Genomic DNA, 17,500 nt, shown 5'->3' with positions numbered 1-17,500 from the left:
TACAGTGGCATAGGAAGACCATAAACAGATGCAAATGAAAGAACGTCCGAAGAATTTATTCTGCCATGGACTAGTAATGGCTGTTGATATATATATATATATATATATATATATATATATATATATATATATATATATATATACGCACACATACATGCATACATTTTTTTACTATGACAGGTCACTTTTGGAAGCTGAACCCCGTACAAGAAGATCTTGTTACTGAATGAGCTGAAATAAATAAATTGAGATATACTAGGATTGAGTGAATTTAAAAGAACTGGGGAATCACATATAGAGTTAAGAGGGTCATATCATTTGCTTCAGAGTGCATGAAAGTAACAAAGAAAATGGAGTAGGTTTTCTTATTACGAAAAATCGTGCATATAGCATAGAAGAGTTTTATAGTATCAGTGATAAAATTACAGGATTGATTATCAAACTAAATAAAAAGTAATAAAATGAAGATTCAAACGTATGCATCCAATAAAGAGGAAGAATTTTTTTTTATGAAGAATTGGAGATATCTTATGTAACATAAGACTATTTGCATTTGTATTGGGTGAGCTCTATGTTAAGTAGGTCAAAAAATAAGAGGAGAGCTAACCAAAGACATTTGGAGTAGGCACAAGAAATGACAGGAGACATGCTGGTACACAAAGAAAAAAAAAAAAAAAAAAAAAAAATGGACGTGGAGTAGCCCAAATGTAGAAGTGAAAAACGAAATAGATTTCATTCCCAGTAAAAAAAGTTAATTTTTATGAAGATGTAACAGTGTTAAGCAAGTTAAAGCCAAGCGACATACGACCATAGAATTGTGAGAAGTAAAATTCTACAGCAGGGGGTGCTAAAAATTTCTGGACTAGGACAGTCCACCATTGGAAACTGAACCTTGCAACATATAATATTAGGACCCTGTATAAGTAAGTAGATTTTGCTCTGTTACCAGAAGAGCTAAATGAAATAAAGTGATATGTAATAGGACTGAGTGAAATTAGAAATGGGTAATCTTATAGAGTTAAAAGACGGCCATATATTTTGCTTCAGATGACATGAAAGGAACTAAGAAAATGAAGGGGATTTTCTTATTAATAAAAATCATGCAGGTAACAGAACACTTTTGTAGCAATAGTGATAGAATCGCAGGATTAAATATCAAACTTAATAAAAAAGTATAAACTGAAGATTATTCAAATGTATGCACTACCGACATTGCATATAGAGGAAGAAACAATAACTTTTTATGTAGATCTTAAAATAGCTATAGGAAAATATACTCAATTTACATTTGTTTTGGGCGATTTCAATGCTAAGGTAAGTCAACAGAAGAGAGGAGAAACAGCAGTAAGTAAATTTGGAGTAGGCACAAGGTATGACAAATGAGACATGCTTGTAGAATCAGCTGAAAGAAATAATGTTAAAATCATGTACACCGTTTTTATAAAATGAAATATAGGAAATGGGGAAGCGATAACCGAAATACATTTTATTTTCAGTGAAAAAGAAAAATTTAGTTAAAGCTGTAAATGTTTAAAAAGATAGTCAAGATACTAAAGAATGGTGAGAAGCCAAAGTTGTTTAGATCTAAGGAGGAAAGATAAAAACTAATGTTAAGAAAGGAAATAAACACTCCTGTGATAAAAGAAAAAATCCGATGAGGTTAGTTTAGCAATACAAAATTGGTACTCCCAGCTACATGATAAAATGAAAGCAAGTAAAGACGAATTAAACAATAATTTAACAAAAGTCTGATAGGAATCATCGCAAGAGATAGGTGGACAAGTTCCCAAACAAGATCAGGTCAAAACTATTAAAAAAAGACCGAGAGCCTAAAAAAGATAATATTGGAAATGAGGGTAAAATGAAAAAAATAGAGATGAAATAGAATTAGCAGGACTATTCAAAACAGTAAATAAAAAATATCCAAGACATTCATAAACACAATCAGGCCAAGATTAAGGGAACACTAAAGAAAAACAGAATAGATGAGAAGACTTGAAACGGGGTGCCATCAGATGTTTGCTTTAAAGGAAGAAAATGGAAATAATATCAATAAAAGGGATGCAGTGATAAAATTTGCTATAAGTGATATAAGAAATAATTTTGCGAGTAGAAATATTGAAATGCCAGAGCTAGTATCAAATGTACCAGTAAGATAGGTAATTAAAGTATTAGAAGGCCTGAAAAGAGCCAATACAGCTGGCGAAGATGGGCTAAACATTTATTTGGTAATAGATGGTGAAGATTTCATAGTAGTAAAACTGGCTAAACTTTACACTAAATGTCTGCAAAAATGCTCCATACTTACAGCTTGGAAAAACTTTTATCATTATACCAATTCTCAAAGAGGGATACAGCAAAGACTGAAAAATTACCGCCCAATAAGTTTGTTTAATTTTTTAAATATTTACAAGACCGTATTAGGGTGGATAGAAAGACAGGTAGACTTTAATCAATCAAGAGAGTAGTCAGGGTATACAACAACTGACCATATCCATATAATCAACCAGTTTATAGCAAAATCAACAAAATATGACAAACCACTATGTATGGCATTTATAGACTATGAGAAAGCTTTTGATTATGTCAAATCTTCAGCTGTAATGAAAGCCCTTCAAAAATTAGGAATAGGTGAATTTTGTGTTAGAACCCTTGAAGATATCTCTACAGGATACAACAATCCCAAAACCACATAAAAAGATAGTGAAGAAATCCCAATTGAGAATCTAGTTGGACAGGTAGACCCCATTTCTCCTAAATTATTCACTGTGTGGCCAGGAGTTTTTAAGAATTTAGATTGTGAAACTATTGCAGTGAATATTAATGGAGAATACCTTAACAACTTAAGATTTGCAGATGACATAGTTGTGGTTAATGAATCATTGGAGGAATTGCAAAAGATGATTGAAGATTTGAATAGAAAAAGCAGAAATGTAGGACTGAAAAGGATTATGAGTAAAGCTAAGATAATCTTTGATGAAAATTCAAAGACCACAAATAAGGGCTATGAACGATCCTCTAGGCTTTTAATGAATATATGTACTTAGGACAGATAGTAACTGTTTCCCCAGGACATGAGACAAATTAAAAGATCAAGCATAATTTGCAGAAGTTTTGGTAAACAAAATAAGTTTATGAAATGTAAAATGCTGCTTTCTCTAAAAATAGAAAATATTTAATCAAAGGGTCCTACCAATATTAACTTATGCATCAGAAACTTGGAGCCTTACTAAAGCCTTAGAACTTGAGCTAGTTACATACAGTAGTTACAACTCATAGAGCTATGGGAAGAATATTGACAAGAATAACGCCAAGAAAAAAAAAAAAAAAAAGAGCAACATAGATACGAGAGCAAACTAATTTAGAGGATTTTCTACCTACATGTAAGAAAAAGAAATGGACATGGGTAGGCCATATAATGAGAATGACAGATAATAGATGGACATAGGAATAGCAAAATGGGTACCTAGAGATTGCAACAGAAAAACAGTAGGAAATGAAGACGGGTTGACGAGCTAAGAAAATTTCCTGGCACAGACTGGCATAGAAAGACCATAAACAGACTTACGGAAGGACATGTCTTATGCCATTGTCCTCCAGTGGACTAGTTATGACTGATTATCAAACTGAATAAGAAATATAGACTGAGGATCACTCAAACGTATGCACCAACGACACCTCATACAAAGGAAGAAATAGAAACTTTTTATGAAGATATGGAGTTGTATTTGAATAAATGTAGGACTCAATTTACTTTTATTTATTTTGTTTTATTTATTTTAATGCTAAAGCAGGTAAAAAGAAGAGGGATTTTGCAGTAGATAAATCGCAGTAGACAAGAAATGACAAAGGAGATATGCTTGTAGAATTTTGTGGAATAAACAAGATTAAAATCCTGGCCACTTTTTTTTCATTTATAAAAGAACGTAGAACATGGCCATGGATAAGCCTAAATGGAGAAACCATAAACGAAGTCAGTTTTGTTTCAGTGGAAAAGTTAATTTAGTTAAAGATATAACAGTGTTGTACAAGTTAGTCAAGCTACCATAGAGTAGTGGGAATTAAGATTTGTTAGATATAAGGAAAGAAAGTGAAAAATTATTTGAAAAAAGAAAATGAACACTTCTGTAATAAAAGAAAAATCTGATGCGTTTAGTTTAGCAATACGAAATAGTTACTCCCAGCTACATGATGAAATTGAAGCAGGTATAGAAGAAATGAACATTAATTTCACAAAATTTGAATAAAACCCTTATAAAGAAAAGATTAGAAATCAGGGTAAAATCCCAGAGAGATGAAATAGAATTAGCAGAAGTATAAAAATAAGCAAAAACTCTCGACATTCATAAACACAATCAGACCAATAGTGAGGAAATACTATAGGAAGAAACATCATTTTGGTAAATAGATGCCTTGGAACAGGTTGCCAAAAGGTATTTTCTTCAAAGGATGAAAATGTAAATGTTACCAACAAAAGAGATAGAGTGATAGAATTTGCAGAGGATTTCTATACAATGCTATATAATAGTGATATAAGAAATAACTTTGCCAATAGAAAAAATTAAACATCCGAGCTTCTCTTTTCCAGAGAAGTAAAACTTGCTGAGTTTCACACAAAATGTCTACAAGAATGCTCTCTACCGACAGCTTTGAAAAACTTTGTCATCATACCAATCCACAAAAAAGGGAGACACAAAGGACCTGAGAATATATACGTAAACATATACTGTATGTATGTGAATATACACAAGTATATATATACATATATATATATATAAATATATATATATAAATATAAATATATATATATATATATATATATATATATATATATATATAGATATATATATATATATATGTATATATATATATGTTTATATATATATATATATATATATATATATATATATATATATATATATATGTGCGTATATATAAATACAAATGTATAATATATGTATATATATATATATATATATATATATATATATATATATATATATATATATATATATATATATATATATATATATATAGATATATGTTTATATAAGTACACTAATGTATAATGTATATGCAAATGATTATATATATATATATATATATATATATATATATATATATATATATATATATATATATATATATATATATATATATATATATATATATATATATATAGCGTATATTTATATGATTATCTATTTGCATATATATAACTATATACTTACATCTTGTAAAAACATTATCATTTTATTAAATCACAATAAGGGAGACATAAAAGACCTAAAAATTACCGTCCAACAAATTTATCCTTGGTAAAGTATACATTTTTCGCAAGTTAGCAAGAAGATGAGCTTTTAGCTCTTGTTGGAGAATTGGTAATATTACTCCTCTATGTAAATGTGTTTGTGGTAGCTCAAGTCCCACTGATTACCGCCCAATTTCCATAACTCCCATATTATCTAAATTTTTTGAAGGTCTTCTGGCAAAACGTCTTAATTGGTTTGCTGAAGGTAATCATCTACTCCCTAGTTTGCAATTTGGTTTTCGTAAAGGCCTTGGAGCATGTGATGCCCTTCTTACAATCTCCAATGCTGTACAGAAATCCCTTGATTGTGGTCAGGAAGTTCGTATGATTGGCCTTGATTTTAGTGCTGCCTTTGACCGTGTTAATCATGAGGCCCTTGTTTTCAAACTAAAACAGTTGGGAGTGGGTGGGTCATTTCTTAGCATTATTATTGATTTTTTAAGTAATAGATCTCATATTGTCGTTGATGGGCACCATAGTGAGTATAGGAATGTGATATCCGGTGTTCCATAGGGTAGTGTTCTTGGCCCATTACTTTTCATACTATATACACATGACATGTGGTTTGGCGTAGAAAACAAGCTTGTTGCATATGCAGATGATGCTACTCTGTTTTCATCAATTACATCCCCTGAATGTAGACCTGGGGTTGGTGAATCCCTTAATAGTGATTCAGCTAAAATTAGTGCATGGTGCAAATTATGTGGTATGAAGTTGAATCCTAACAAAAACTCAAAGTATGACTGTAAGTAGGTCAAGGACGGTGGCTCCTCAACATCCGGATCTCAGTATTGATAACGTTTCTTTAAATTTGTATGATTGACTCTTTTAAAATTTTAGGTGTGATTCTCTACAGCAAATTTACTTTTGAGAAAAACATTAGGTCTGTGTCTTCTTCAATTGCACAAAATATTGGCTTATTGAGAAAATCTTACAAGATTTTCGGTGATCAATCTATTCTTAAGAAGTGTTTTAATTCTTCCATTCTACCTTGTTTTGAGTATTGTTCTCCTGTCTGGTGTTCAGCTGCTGATTCTCATCTTAATTTGTTGGACAGAAACTTACGGTCTATTAAATTTCTTATTCCTGATCTAGATATTAATCTTTGGCACAGTCGTTCATTTAGTTCATTATGCATGTTGCTTAAGATTTTTCATAACTCTGACCATCTTTTCCATTCAGATATCCCTGGACAATTCTATCCTGTTCGTAATACTAGGCAGGCAGTTAATTCTAATAGCCAGGCCTTCTCCATCATGAGGCTCAATACTACACAGTATTCTAGAAGTGTTATTCCAGTTGTTACCAGGTTGAGGAATGATCTTCCTAATCGGGTAGTTGAATCAGTAGAACTTCAAAAGTTCAAAGTTGGAGCAAATATTTTTATGTTGACCAGGTTGACATGAGTCTTTTTATAGTTTATTTATGACATATCTGTTTTTGACGTTGTTAATGATTTATATAGGACATATCTGTTTTGATGCTGTTACGGTTTTTAGAATGATATATTGTTAATTTATTCTCATCATTTAATTATTTCCTTATTTCCTTTCCTCACTGGGCTATTTTTCCCTGTTGGAGCCCTTGGGCTTATAGCATCTTACTTTTCCAACTAGGGTTGTAGCTTGGCTAGTAATGATAATGATAATAATAATAATAATAATAATAATAGTAGGTTGAGTTAAAAGTAATGGCTGCATCGGCAGAGTTTATTTTCTTATCCAATTTTTCTATTTTCCGGATAATTCTCTTCTCTAGAGCACTGCAATCAGCCAGCAGACTTGAAAAATTCATCAGTCGGGTGAATGACAAAATCGGGAAGACTTTTCCAGTATATTCTCACAAAATACAAGTAAAACTTTTGGTACAAAATAGTAAAAACTACGACGCGTTTCGAGGATAAGTCCTTCCTCTTCTTCAGGTAGAGAGTGAGGTGGTTGCTGCAGTCGGGTGGTATTTAAGAAAATAAACTCTGCCGATGCAGCCATTACTTTTAACTCAACCTGCCTAAAAGAGGGTCTCCTACCACAATAATAATAGTAGTAATAATAGTAATAATAATAATAATTATTATAATAATAATAATGATATATAAATTATTTACAACGATCCTATTTGGCCAGATGGAAAAAGACAGTTAGACTTTAATTAACCAAGAGAGCATGCAGGTGTTAGATGGAGTATTTAATCACTGACCATGTCCCTATAATTAACCAGCTGATGGAAAAATCAACAGAGTAAGCCAAACCACTATTTATGGCATTTTTAGAATATGAGAAAGCTTATGATTCTGTCAAAACCTTAGCAGTAATGAAAGCCATTCGGAGAGACACAATAGATGAATCTTATTTTATAACACTTGAAGATATCTATATATATATATATATATATATATATATATATATATATATGTATGTATGTATATATATATAAATATATATATACATATATATATATATATATATATATATATATATATATATATATATATATATATATATATATATATACATATACAGAAAGTACAGCAATCCTAAAAATACATAAAGATTGTGAGAAAATTCCAATAGCGAACAGAGATAGACAGGGACCCCGTCTATATTAAATTATTCACAGTTTGTGTAGAGGAAATGTGTATTGGGAATTAACATTAATGAAGAATAACCTAGGAATTTGAAGATAACCTTGTTCTATTGGGTGAATTAGAGAGTAATTGCAAAAGATGATAGAAGATTTGATTGATTAAGAGAACAAGAATTGTAGGACTGAAACTGAGTATGAGTAAACTAGGATAATATTCAATGAAAATGCAGAGAGACAACAAATCGTAGTTATGGACGAATCTCTACAGATTGTTATTGAAGATATGTACTTAGGAAAGCCAGTAAGTGCTTTTCTAGGACGTGAGGCCAAAATTAAACGAAGTATAGGCATGGTATGAAGGTCTTTTGGTAAATAAAATTAGATTATGAACTGTAAAATGTCCCTTTCTCTAGAAAGAAAAGTATTTAATTGGATGGTCCAACCAGTATAAAGTTATGCATCATTATCTTGGAGCCTTAATAAAGCCTTAGATCAAAGAAGTATTTAGTGAATAATAATGGGAATAATACTAAGAGACAAAAAAAGAGCAACATAGATACTAGAGTAAACTAAAGTATAGTATAGGATATTCTAATGATATGTAAGAAAAAGAAATGGACAATGGCAGGACATATAATGAGAAAGACAGATAATAGATGAACAAGAATAATAACAGAATGGGTCCCTAGAGATTGCAAAGGAAGCAGGGGGAAGGAAGAGAAGATAATGTATTGACGAGCTAAAAATATTGCAGTTACAGACTGGCGTAAAAAAACCATAAACAGACTCATACGGAAGGACGTCTGAGGCCTTTGTCCTGCAGTGGACTAGCAATGTCTGATGGTGATGATGATATACATATTTTTATCTTTAATTTTTTATTCCCTTCATTGTTAGTGTTACGACCCATGTTGAGCCATGGTGCAAGTTCTTATTGCACGATAAGAGAGGTCAATGATGATAAAAATATCAGGCATAAAAATTGGTCAGTGGAAACGAAAACACTTTGGAAAACTTAACAATATTAATTAACAACAATTTTTAGAACAGTCAACCTTGTGACTACCTAACAATTTGAATTAACAACTTAACACTAACTATTAACAGCTAACCCTTAACAAATAACAATTAACAATTAAGACTTAACCAATGATAAAATTCCCCAACGGGAAACACCACACTCTCAACGAGAGAGAGTCAAACATTTAGTTAATTAAGCACACACAATTGTTAGTCAACAACATTCCCTGACGGGAAACTCCACACTCATAACTAGAGAGAGTCAAATAGCTTAAAAACTAAACAAAACACTAAATATACAGTATAAATATTCTTACACTCTTTGGGGCTGGATAAAATCACCCCCCCCCCCCGCTTCAAACAAAATAGCGACTCCAATTCACTCTGCTACCGTAGTGAGTGCAGCTCCACAGGACTCCTCATCAAAGGGAAGGAAATGGAGTCCCAACCCAAAAAAAGGTAAATAATCTCTCCTACCTGCCAACTGCCTCCCTACATGTCACCACGAGCTCCAAGGCTCCCGCAGCTGACTATGGCGAGGATTCGTCGACAGTGGTGACTCTCCTGGGTCCACCTTGAAAGCCGGGATTCCAGCGTTGGCGCTGCGGACCGCAGAAGAGAATACACAGAAAATGCAAGTCACCGCAGGTGGCAGAAAGGCACCTGCTAAAGGCTGTCGAACGTTGGTGTTGCAATCCTCGGAAAAGCCACCTGCTGAAGTAGGTCCTGGTAACCTTGAGCTTGAACTGTGACCTTTAGCAGTCGAGTTCCTCACAGGTAAACACAGGTGTCTCTTCTCACCAAGGACTCGGAAAACAGAAAAGAAACAAGCGTTAAACTAGACACTTATAAATCCTTAAACGAGGGGGGAGGAGGTTAAAACAGCACTTCAAAAGATAAAAAAAGATTAAATTCACAACTAAAGCCTTATAATTTAAATCTTATACTAATGTTACATAAAACAAAAAGGCAGTAACAAGGCTGACGTAAATTAAAGCAAAAATTACGTTAATACATAATAGTTAGACTCATAGCATTCTAGGACATCTGGACTCTGTTACCATCTGACATGCACTTTTCTGTCAGACAGGTACTAATATGCTAGCAATCTTTTCATTTGATAACAATTTGACAGGCTTCTCAGAAATTATATCAGCTGAGGGATTCCCTGAGTCTAGCATATTAGTAGTAGAGGTATCTAGCTTTACATCTCATTAGTGGGGGTAGGTAGATTTAGCATGGCTGGCAGTGGTTAAGTAGCTACAAATGTAGATTAGGCCAGTAAGAGTCATAGAGGTTTGGTTTTTATAGATGTTTCAGGTACTGATCCTAGCCAAATTATTTTTACAGGTCAGCATATTTTGTTGGAAGCCTTAATCAGTATTGATAAGATATAGACAACAATTTCCGGTTAAATTTGCTGTCTAAGAGATGTGGAGATATGAGAGTAGGTTCAGGTAATAGGGGTGATCCAAAGTTTTGAAATAACAAATGGATAAACCACAGGTTTTCTAAATATGGGAGTCATTGCCGGTATTATTCATTGTCATCAAATTCAAAAGTTCATATAATTTACTAATATAAATATCTGATATGATGTAATTGGGCAAGTTATAGAGTCATAAATAGTGTCAAGACTGAGAATAAAATCCGTCTTGTGTCATGTACTCGGAAGCTGGTTTACGGAAGAGTCGCGACGACAAATGCACTTCCCAGTTCATTGACAAATTTGTACCAAGGTCTCAACTATGAATTTTATTCTCATTAAATTTGGTAAAATTTTCTCATTCTGTCCCTTTTGGGAAGTAACTAACAAAAATCCTTTCTGGAGCCTGTTACTTGCCTGATCTATTTGAGAGAAAGAGCATTGTCGTGTACTGAAATTAGATACCTGGTTCGAGGGTTCACATCCTTTTATTATTCTGCTATTAATTTTGGAAAATATTTAAAATTAATGACATATTTAGGAATGAAAATAATTGTTTATAATTCATTTTGTAAATACAGTGGGATGTTCTAATAAAATGCCTGTGTATGTATTTAACATGCACAGTACTGCACATGGCCTTATGTAAATAAGAGTAAAATCTATTGATTTCCTCAAAGGCTTGATTGAAACTAGAGTAGGGTGGGGGGAGGAATTAGTAGGACTTGATTAAGTAATGAAGCCACTTATTGCAGGGTGAAGATTGCCCAATGGAACAAACGAGCAGGGAGAAAATTTTAAACCTTCAATTTAGAGTTTAATTACTGTCACTAAATAGAACAGTCTAAGAATACCAGATGTTTTGTTGTTACAAAGCTAAACGTATCCATGAAGTGATTTAGCTATCTTGTTAAATTTAGTTACATCTCAGTATACATGCAACATGATAACCCCTCTCAGTATACATGTAACATAATAACCCCTGACTTTCAATTATCGTTTGAAATAGTCTTGAGTATCGTAATGTTGATTTTCTTATTTTCTTGTAGGTACTACTCCACCATCTAGCAATTATGGAACTCTTCGAGGTCTAGAACATAGTTTGAATCCGCAGTTGATAAAATATGCACATGAAACTGACTTTTCTATTGCTCAAGCAAGACGGGAGGATCGTCATCAACTTTTTACCTGTTACCCTTCGTTACCTGTAGGTAGAAGTTAATTTTTGTAATATTCATATCCATATTTGTTTATTTCTTTATTTTAATGACATAAACATGACTACTTATTGTAATTATATTCTCTTATTTAATGTTTTTTAAACCTCCTTTAATAAGCACAGTTTAGAATACAGTTCCTGTAGATTATAACAGCAATCTTCAATTTTGTTGGTTATTGTTTATTTTGCAGTTTGTGTTGTAGGTCATTAAATTCTGTAGTTCCTTGCTATTTAGAGAATGCAGTAAATTACTTCCGAGTGTTTAATTCTATCATTCATGTCAATTGAATTCTTGATAAGTGGTAAACTATTTCAAGGAGTGGTCTTTATATACTGTAAGCAGACAGTGTTTTTATACTTGAGGAGGAAGAGATCCACCTATTGATATAATTAAAATGTAATTAGCTTCAATTATAGGCGTTATTTTTAGTCATTGAAAAAAATTGTACTTGGGAACATTAATTTGAAATATTACAGTGAACAAAAAAGGTTTAAATTTGCATAGATACTGGAAAAATTTCTAGAAGAGAGCTTACGTAACTCTTCCAAATAAACAGATCTTCCCTGTTCACAAACCCATACTTTGTTTTCCACACACAACCCGTTTGAATTTTCAGTGTTCCTTTTATGCTTTTTATTAGCATCATTTTCAAGTTGTAGATGAAGCACATTATACTATTTTCTTGTGTGATAACTTAGGGGGATACATTCAGCAATTTTCGTAGTTATTAATATTGAATATATTTGTTATGAATAAGTTGTAAGTGGGATTTTGTGTACTCAGGTGATTATTGCAATGGTCAAAGATGTATACTGTTACTGCTCACAATGGCATTAGGCAGCTGTTACTAGACTTATAAGCATATAGTTCCGGAGGCACAGGCACCTAAGACACATCGGCCAGATTGCTATTGGAAAGATTTATGCATCTTGGACATACGCACAAGCATCTGAGATGCGGGCACAGGTGCCCAGGGCCAATCAACTTCCTGAGACCAGGTGTATTCTTAGGTGCTTAAAACACTAGAATATATGCCCAAGATACAGATACATATATTCAAAGGCAAAAAATGTACATAGGTACTGTAGGCATTAAGAGCTAAGAGCTATTGCTCAGAGAGTTTATGCTTCAGCTGAAAGGGAATACAATTTGACCATAAAACCCCTTTCTTTTGCAACCCTGGAACAAAAAATGGCGGGTTACCTTTAAATCTTAAATCTACACTCTTAGGTGTAGACTTATCAGTTCTTCCTTTACTTAAATGAGATGGCTCTGTCAATCACTGCCCAAAGGAAAAAAAACAACCCTATTGGCTAATGTGTTTGACAGTGACCATAGTAACGAGAAACTTGATGGTCCTCTTTCCTGTTTTCCTGAGGTTAACTAACTAGTTTAGTTTTTCATTTTGTGAAATCAAAACACTCTTGATGAAACTTGATGCTTGTGGAAGTGAAGACTCAAATGGTATTTTCCCTTTATTTTTTATGAAGACCACTGATTTTTTGGCTCCTATGTTGTCTTGTTATTTACTTTTTTTCATATCAATAATATTAGGTTCTTTTGGGGCTTGTTGGAGAATTGATAATGTTACTCCATTAGGTAAATGTTTGTGGTAGCTGTAACACGGCGGATTACCACCCAGTTTCCATAACTCCCATATCATCTAAAATAAATGTCTTTTAGCAAAACTTCTAAATGCATATGGAAAATGTAATAATCTATTCCCTAGTTTGCAATTTGGCTTTTATAAGGGTCTTGGAACATGAAATGCTCTTCTTGCAATTTCCAATGCTGTACAGAAATCCGTTGAATATAGTCAAGAAGTTTGTATGACTAGCCTTGATTTTAGTGCTGCCTTTGCCCATGGTAATCATGAGGCCCCTGTTTTCAAACTCAAACAGTTTAGAGTAGATTGATGTTTTTTGTCATCATTATTGAAATTTTAAGAAATAGATTGCAACGAGCAGTTGTTGATGGGCCTAATAGTGAGTACTGTATATGAATGTAATATCTTGTGATCCTCAGGGTTGTGTTCATGCCCTATTATGTTTTATACAATATATGCATAGTGAATGTTTTGGCCAAGAAAATAAGCTCGTCTTTACATTCAGTTCTATCTCCTGGATGTAGAACTGGAGTTGTTAGATCCCTTAATAGAGATCTAGTTAGAATTAGTGCATGGGGCGTGAAGTTGAACGCTAGAAGAATTCAAAGTATGATTGTAAGTAGGTTGAGGACAGTGGCTCTTCAAAATCTAGATCTCAGATTTAGTAATGCTACTTTAACTATATACAACTCCTTTAAAATTTTAGGTGCATTTTTTTTATTGCAAATTTACTTTTTCAGAAACATATAGTCTGTTTCTTCTTCAAATTTTTTAAAGATTTTGGTGATCAATTTATCCATAAAAATTTTTTAAGTCTTTCAGTTTACCTTGTTTCGAGTGTTGTTCTCCTTTCTGGCCTTTAGCTGCTGAATCTCATCTTAATTTCTTTGACAAAAGCTTCCTGTTTCTTAAATTTCTTATTTCTTATGTAGATTTTAATCTGTGACCCCGCCGTTCAGTTTGTTCTTTATACATGTTGGATAGTATTTTTCATACTCCAGACCAATCTTTGCATTTAGATAATACCAGACTATGCCATCTTGTATGTAGTACTAGGTACTCAGTTAATTTTAAAAGTCTTCCTTTCTTCATCATTAGGCTCAACACTACACATTAATCTAGAAGTTTTTATTTAATTATTTTCAGCTTATTTTTTACTTTTAATAATTTTTGAGTCCTTCCTGTATTATAAGTTATAAGCATTTCATTTTAAAGAGAATTACTAGAATAAAATAGATTGTTTAATATTAATGTAATATGTAGAAGAATTTAATGTTGTCCACAGAACATAAAACTACATTTATTTTAAAGATAGTTACAACCCACCTAACAGGGAAGCAGACTTGGATTTTTTTGCTTTAAAAAATAAGTATTTGTCCTCTATCTGTTTTTATTTCTTAACAGAAAAAATTAGCTTTTTAAGAGAAATCTCTTCAAAAATAGCATAAGATAAGAACATGAAATATGCCCTCCCCCCATAATTACCAGTCCCCTGTAATTTGTTAAGAATTTATTGTGTGGTCAGATTGAAAAGAAAGGAGTGATTCATGACCTAGGGAAATATTGGGAGGGGGGAGGGAAATAGTAATTTCCTGTTTAATATGGTGCATCAAAGTAACCTATGAAAATTTGAGGTAATTATAGTTTAAAAAATTTCATAGACATGATAGTAATCTTAAAAATATTTATTAAAAAAGGAAGTGTGAATGTTTTTGTTAACACAAAGAAAGTTTCCAATTATTGTAAAATCTATATAGCTTCCATTTTTTATTTTTCTTCATTAAAATAACAATTCTTTTAATAGAAAGTTTTTCAAGCATGTGGTAATTAAATGAAAGTAGTCCAATTTCAAAATCTTTACATTTTCCATTGTGAGAGAGAGAGAGAGAGAGAGAGAGAGAGAGAGAGAGAGAGAGAGAGAGAGAGAGAGAGAGAGAGAGAGAGAGAGAGAGAGAGAGAGAGTTGCCAGGGTCAGGTGGTAGGAGTGGAGTGATTTCTACTACCCTGTCCAGGGGAAAAGGTTCTTACCCTACGATTTTCCCCATCGATCGACTTGTTCACCACCTGGCTGAAAAAGAAGCTTCCAATGTGTAGTTCCCTGGTCTCAGACCCATCAACTATGTAGGAGAAACACCTTCCAACTTCTCTGGGGGTATCATGTAAGCTTATACTTTTCCACCAAGTGGCCACATGCTTAGTGGTTTCTAGATTTGCTGATGCTCCACATCGAGGGACTGAGACACTTACTCATCTGTGATTAGTGTCACAGCTGGGATACTTCATCCATCAGAGCCTCTCTGCAACTTTTAGCTGATTTTCTAGTCTTCCTACACTGAGAGAATATGAAGTCGAAAAGATGAAGTGATGTTTTTTTTTTTTTTTTTTTTTTTTTTTAAAGAGACCCTAAGAAGTACAGTATCTCACAATTACAATGTTATATAGACCTTCACATTAAATGCTCAGAAAGTTAGTATTTTACACATAAGGATAACTTGAAGTTCCCTTATTTTGGGCAATGAAGTTGATGCTATGCGCATATGAGTACTGTATTGATATTTTATGGTATATGGTAAATTATTTTCATATAGGTGGCTCTGCTTGAAGCAAGAACACTCATATTAAATAATTACTTAAATTCTGCTTTTGCATTGAGAATGATCGTCAGGTTAACTCCGTATATACAGTGTTTTGCATACGGGTAAGATTAAACTTTGTATTCAAATAATGTAGATAATAGAAAGGTTTGGATTGAGCAATAATTTTTGTGTTATAACAAATTTCTTTTTCAGAGGAGTGAAAGTGAAAATGGAAGCGTAGAATTAGCTGATGAAAGTTTGATATGGCCTTATGAAGAGAAGTTTGGAACCCGTTTTAGGGTAATTTTTGAGAGCTTGAAATTCAGACTCCAGGCTCCATTGGATTCTGGAGATGGACCATTATCACAGGTAATAAGTCCTCTTATATATTTTTTTGATTTATGTGTTAAGTAATCCAAATCTTCATTGTGTTTATATACTGATTTAGTACTTTTATGTAATGGTGTTTTTGCTCAAAAATACTTTCTGTAATATTTTTATTAATGATTGTAATTATCTAAATGAATATTATAGAAATATTCAGATGCCTGTATGCTGAAAACACCAGGATTTTAGCAAAATAAGTAGGAATGAGAGTTTGTTTCTGGATTTTAATATCTCCCCCATTAATTGACATCCTCTCATCACCAGGTGTCAGTACTGACAGTACAAGCATGTTTGCATTATCTAAAAAATTTGCCTATCAAGGCGAGGTGGTAGACTACCGTGTAATCAGCTCTCAGGTTTCACTTTCTTTTAGAGTATCATGGGCTTTACTGGAGTTTGATATCGTCATCGTATTATTTTGTTTTGGGTATTGAATTCCTTCCAAATCAGATTCCAGAAGCAAGAATACCATTCATCATATATCTCTCTATGGTAATGATAGTGTTAAACAAGTTAAAGCGACCATAGAATGGTGAGAAGCAAATTTTTTTAGATGTAAGCAAAGAAAGAGAAAAACTAATTTTAAGGAAGAAAATAAACATGCCTGTAATAAGAGAAAAATCTGATGAGTTTAGTTTAGCAATACAAAATAGGTACTCCCACCTACATGATGAAATGGAAGCAAATAAAGAAGAAATGAACAGTAATTTAACACTATTTGTATAGGAATAAACACAAGAGATAGGTGGAAAAGTTTCTAAACAAGATCAAGGGATGGTATCAGAAAACACCAAAAAACCCAATAAAGAAAAGATTGGGAGTTTTGGTAAATAGCATTAGCAGAACTATTTAAAACAATAAAGGATGAAAATAGAAATATCAACGAAAGAGATGGAGTGATAAAAATTGCAGAGGATTTCTATACAATGCTATGCAATAGAGATATAAGAAATAAATTTACCAATAGAAATAATGAAACACCTGAACCGATACCGAAAGTAACAATAGAAGTAAAGGCTAAAAAAGACTCAAAGCAGCAGAAGATGGCCTGGCAATTTATTTAATAGTAGATTGAGGAAATTTCGTAGTTATAAAATTCGCTGCACAAAGTGACTGCAAAAGTACTCTTTACCTACAGCTTGGAAAAAGTTTATCACTATACCAATTCACAAAAAAGGAAACAAAGACCTGAAAAATTACTACCCAATAAGTTTATTCCCTGTAATGCATAAAATATTTGCAAAGATAATATTAGGCCCAATACAAAGACAGTTTGATTAATCAACGAAGAAAGCTGGGAAGCTTTAGAAGTGGGTACTTAGCAATTGACCTTAATCATGTAATTAACCCATCTCTCCTAAATTATTCACA

The 17,500-nt window shown here is 32.7% G+C and overlaps 1 protein-coding gene across 1 annotated transcript in view; it reads left to right on the top strand.

Annotated features, from left to right (window-relative positions):
• Nucleotides 1-17,500, top strand: part of Ziz (dedicator of cytokinesis protein Ziz) — a 573,699-nt gene that overhangs the window by 193,630 nt on the left and 362,569 nt on the right. Inside the window, exons 9-10 of the mRNA XM_068386849.1 lie at nucleotides 11,390-11,547; nucleotides 15,956-16,111. Of these exons, the coding sequence (XP_068242950.1) occupies nucleotides 11,390-11,547; nucleotides 15,956-16,111 (314 nt within the window). The remainder of the gene's footprint in view (nucleotides 1-11,389; nucleotides 11,548-15,955; nucleotides 16,112-17,500) is intronic.

The sequence above is a fragment of the Palaemon carinicauda genome, chromosome 1, assembly GCF_036898095.1.
Source record: "Palaemon carinicauda isolate YSFRI2023 chromosome 1, ASM3689809v2, whole genome shotgun sequence".
Taxonomy (NCBI): domain Eukaryota; kingdom Metazoa; phylum Arthropoda; class Malacostraca; order Decapoda; family Palaemonidae; genus Palaemon; species Palaemon carinicauda.
The sequence above is the reverse complement of the archived record's forward strand: the minus strand, read 5'-3'. Positions and strand labels throughout refer to the sequence as shown.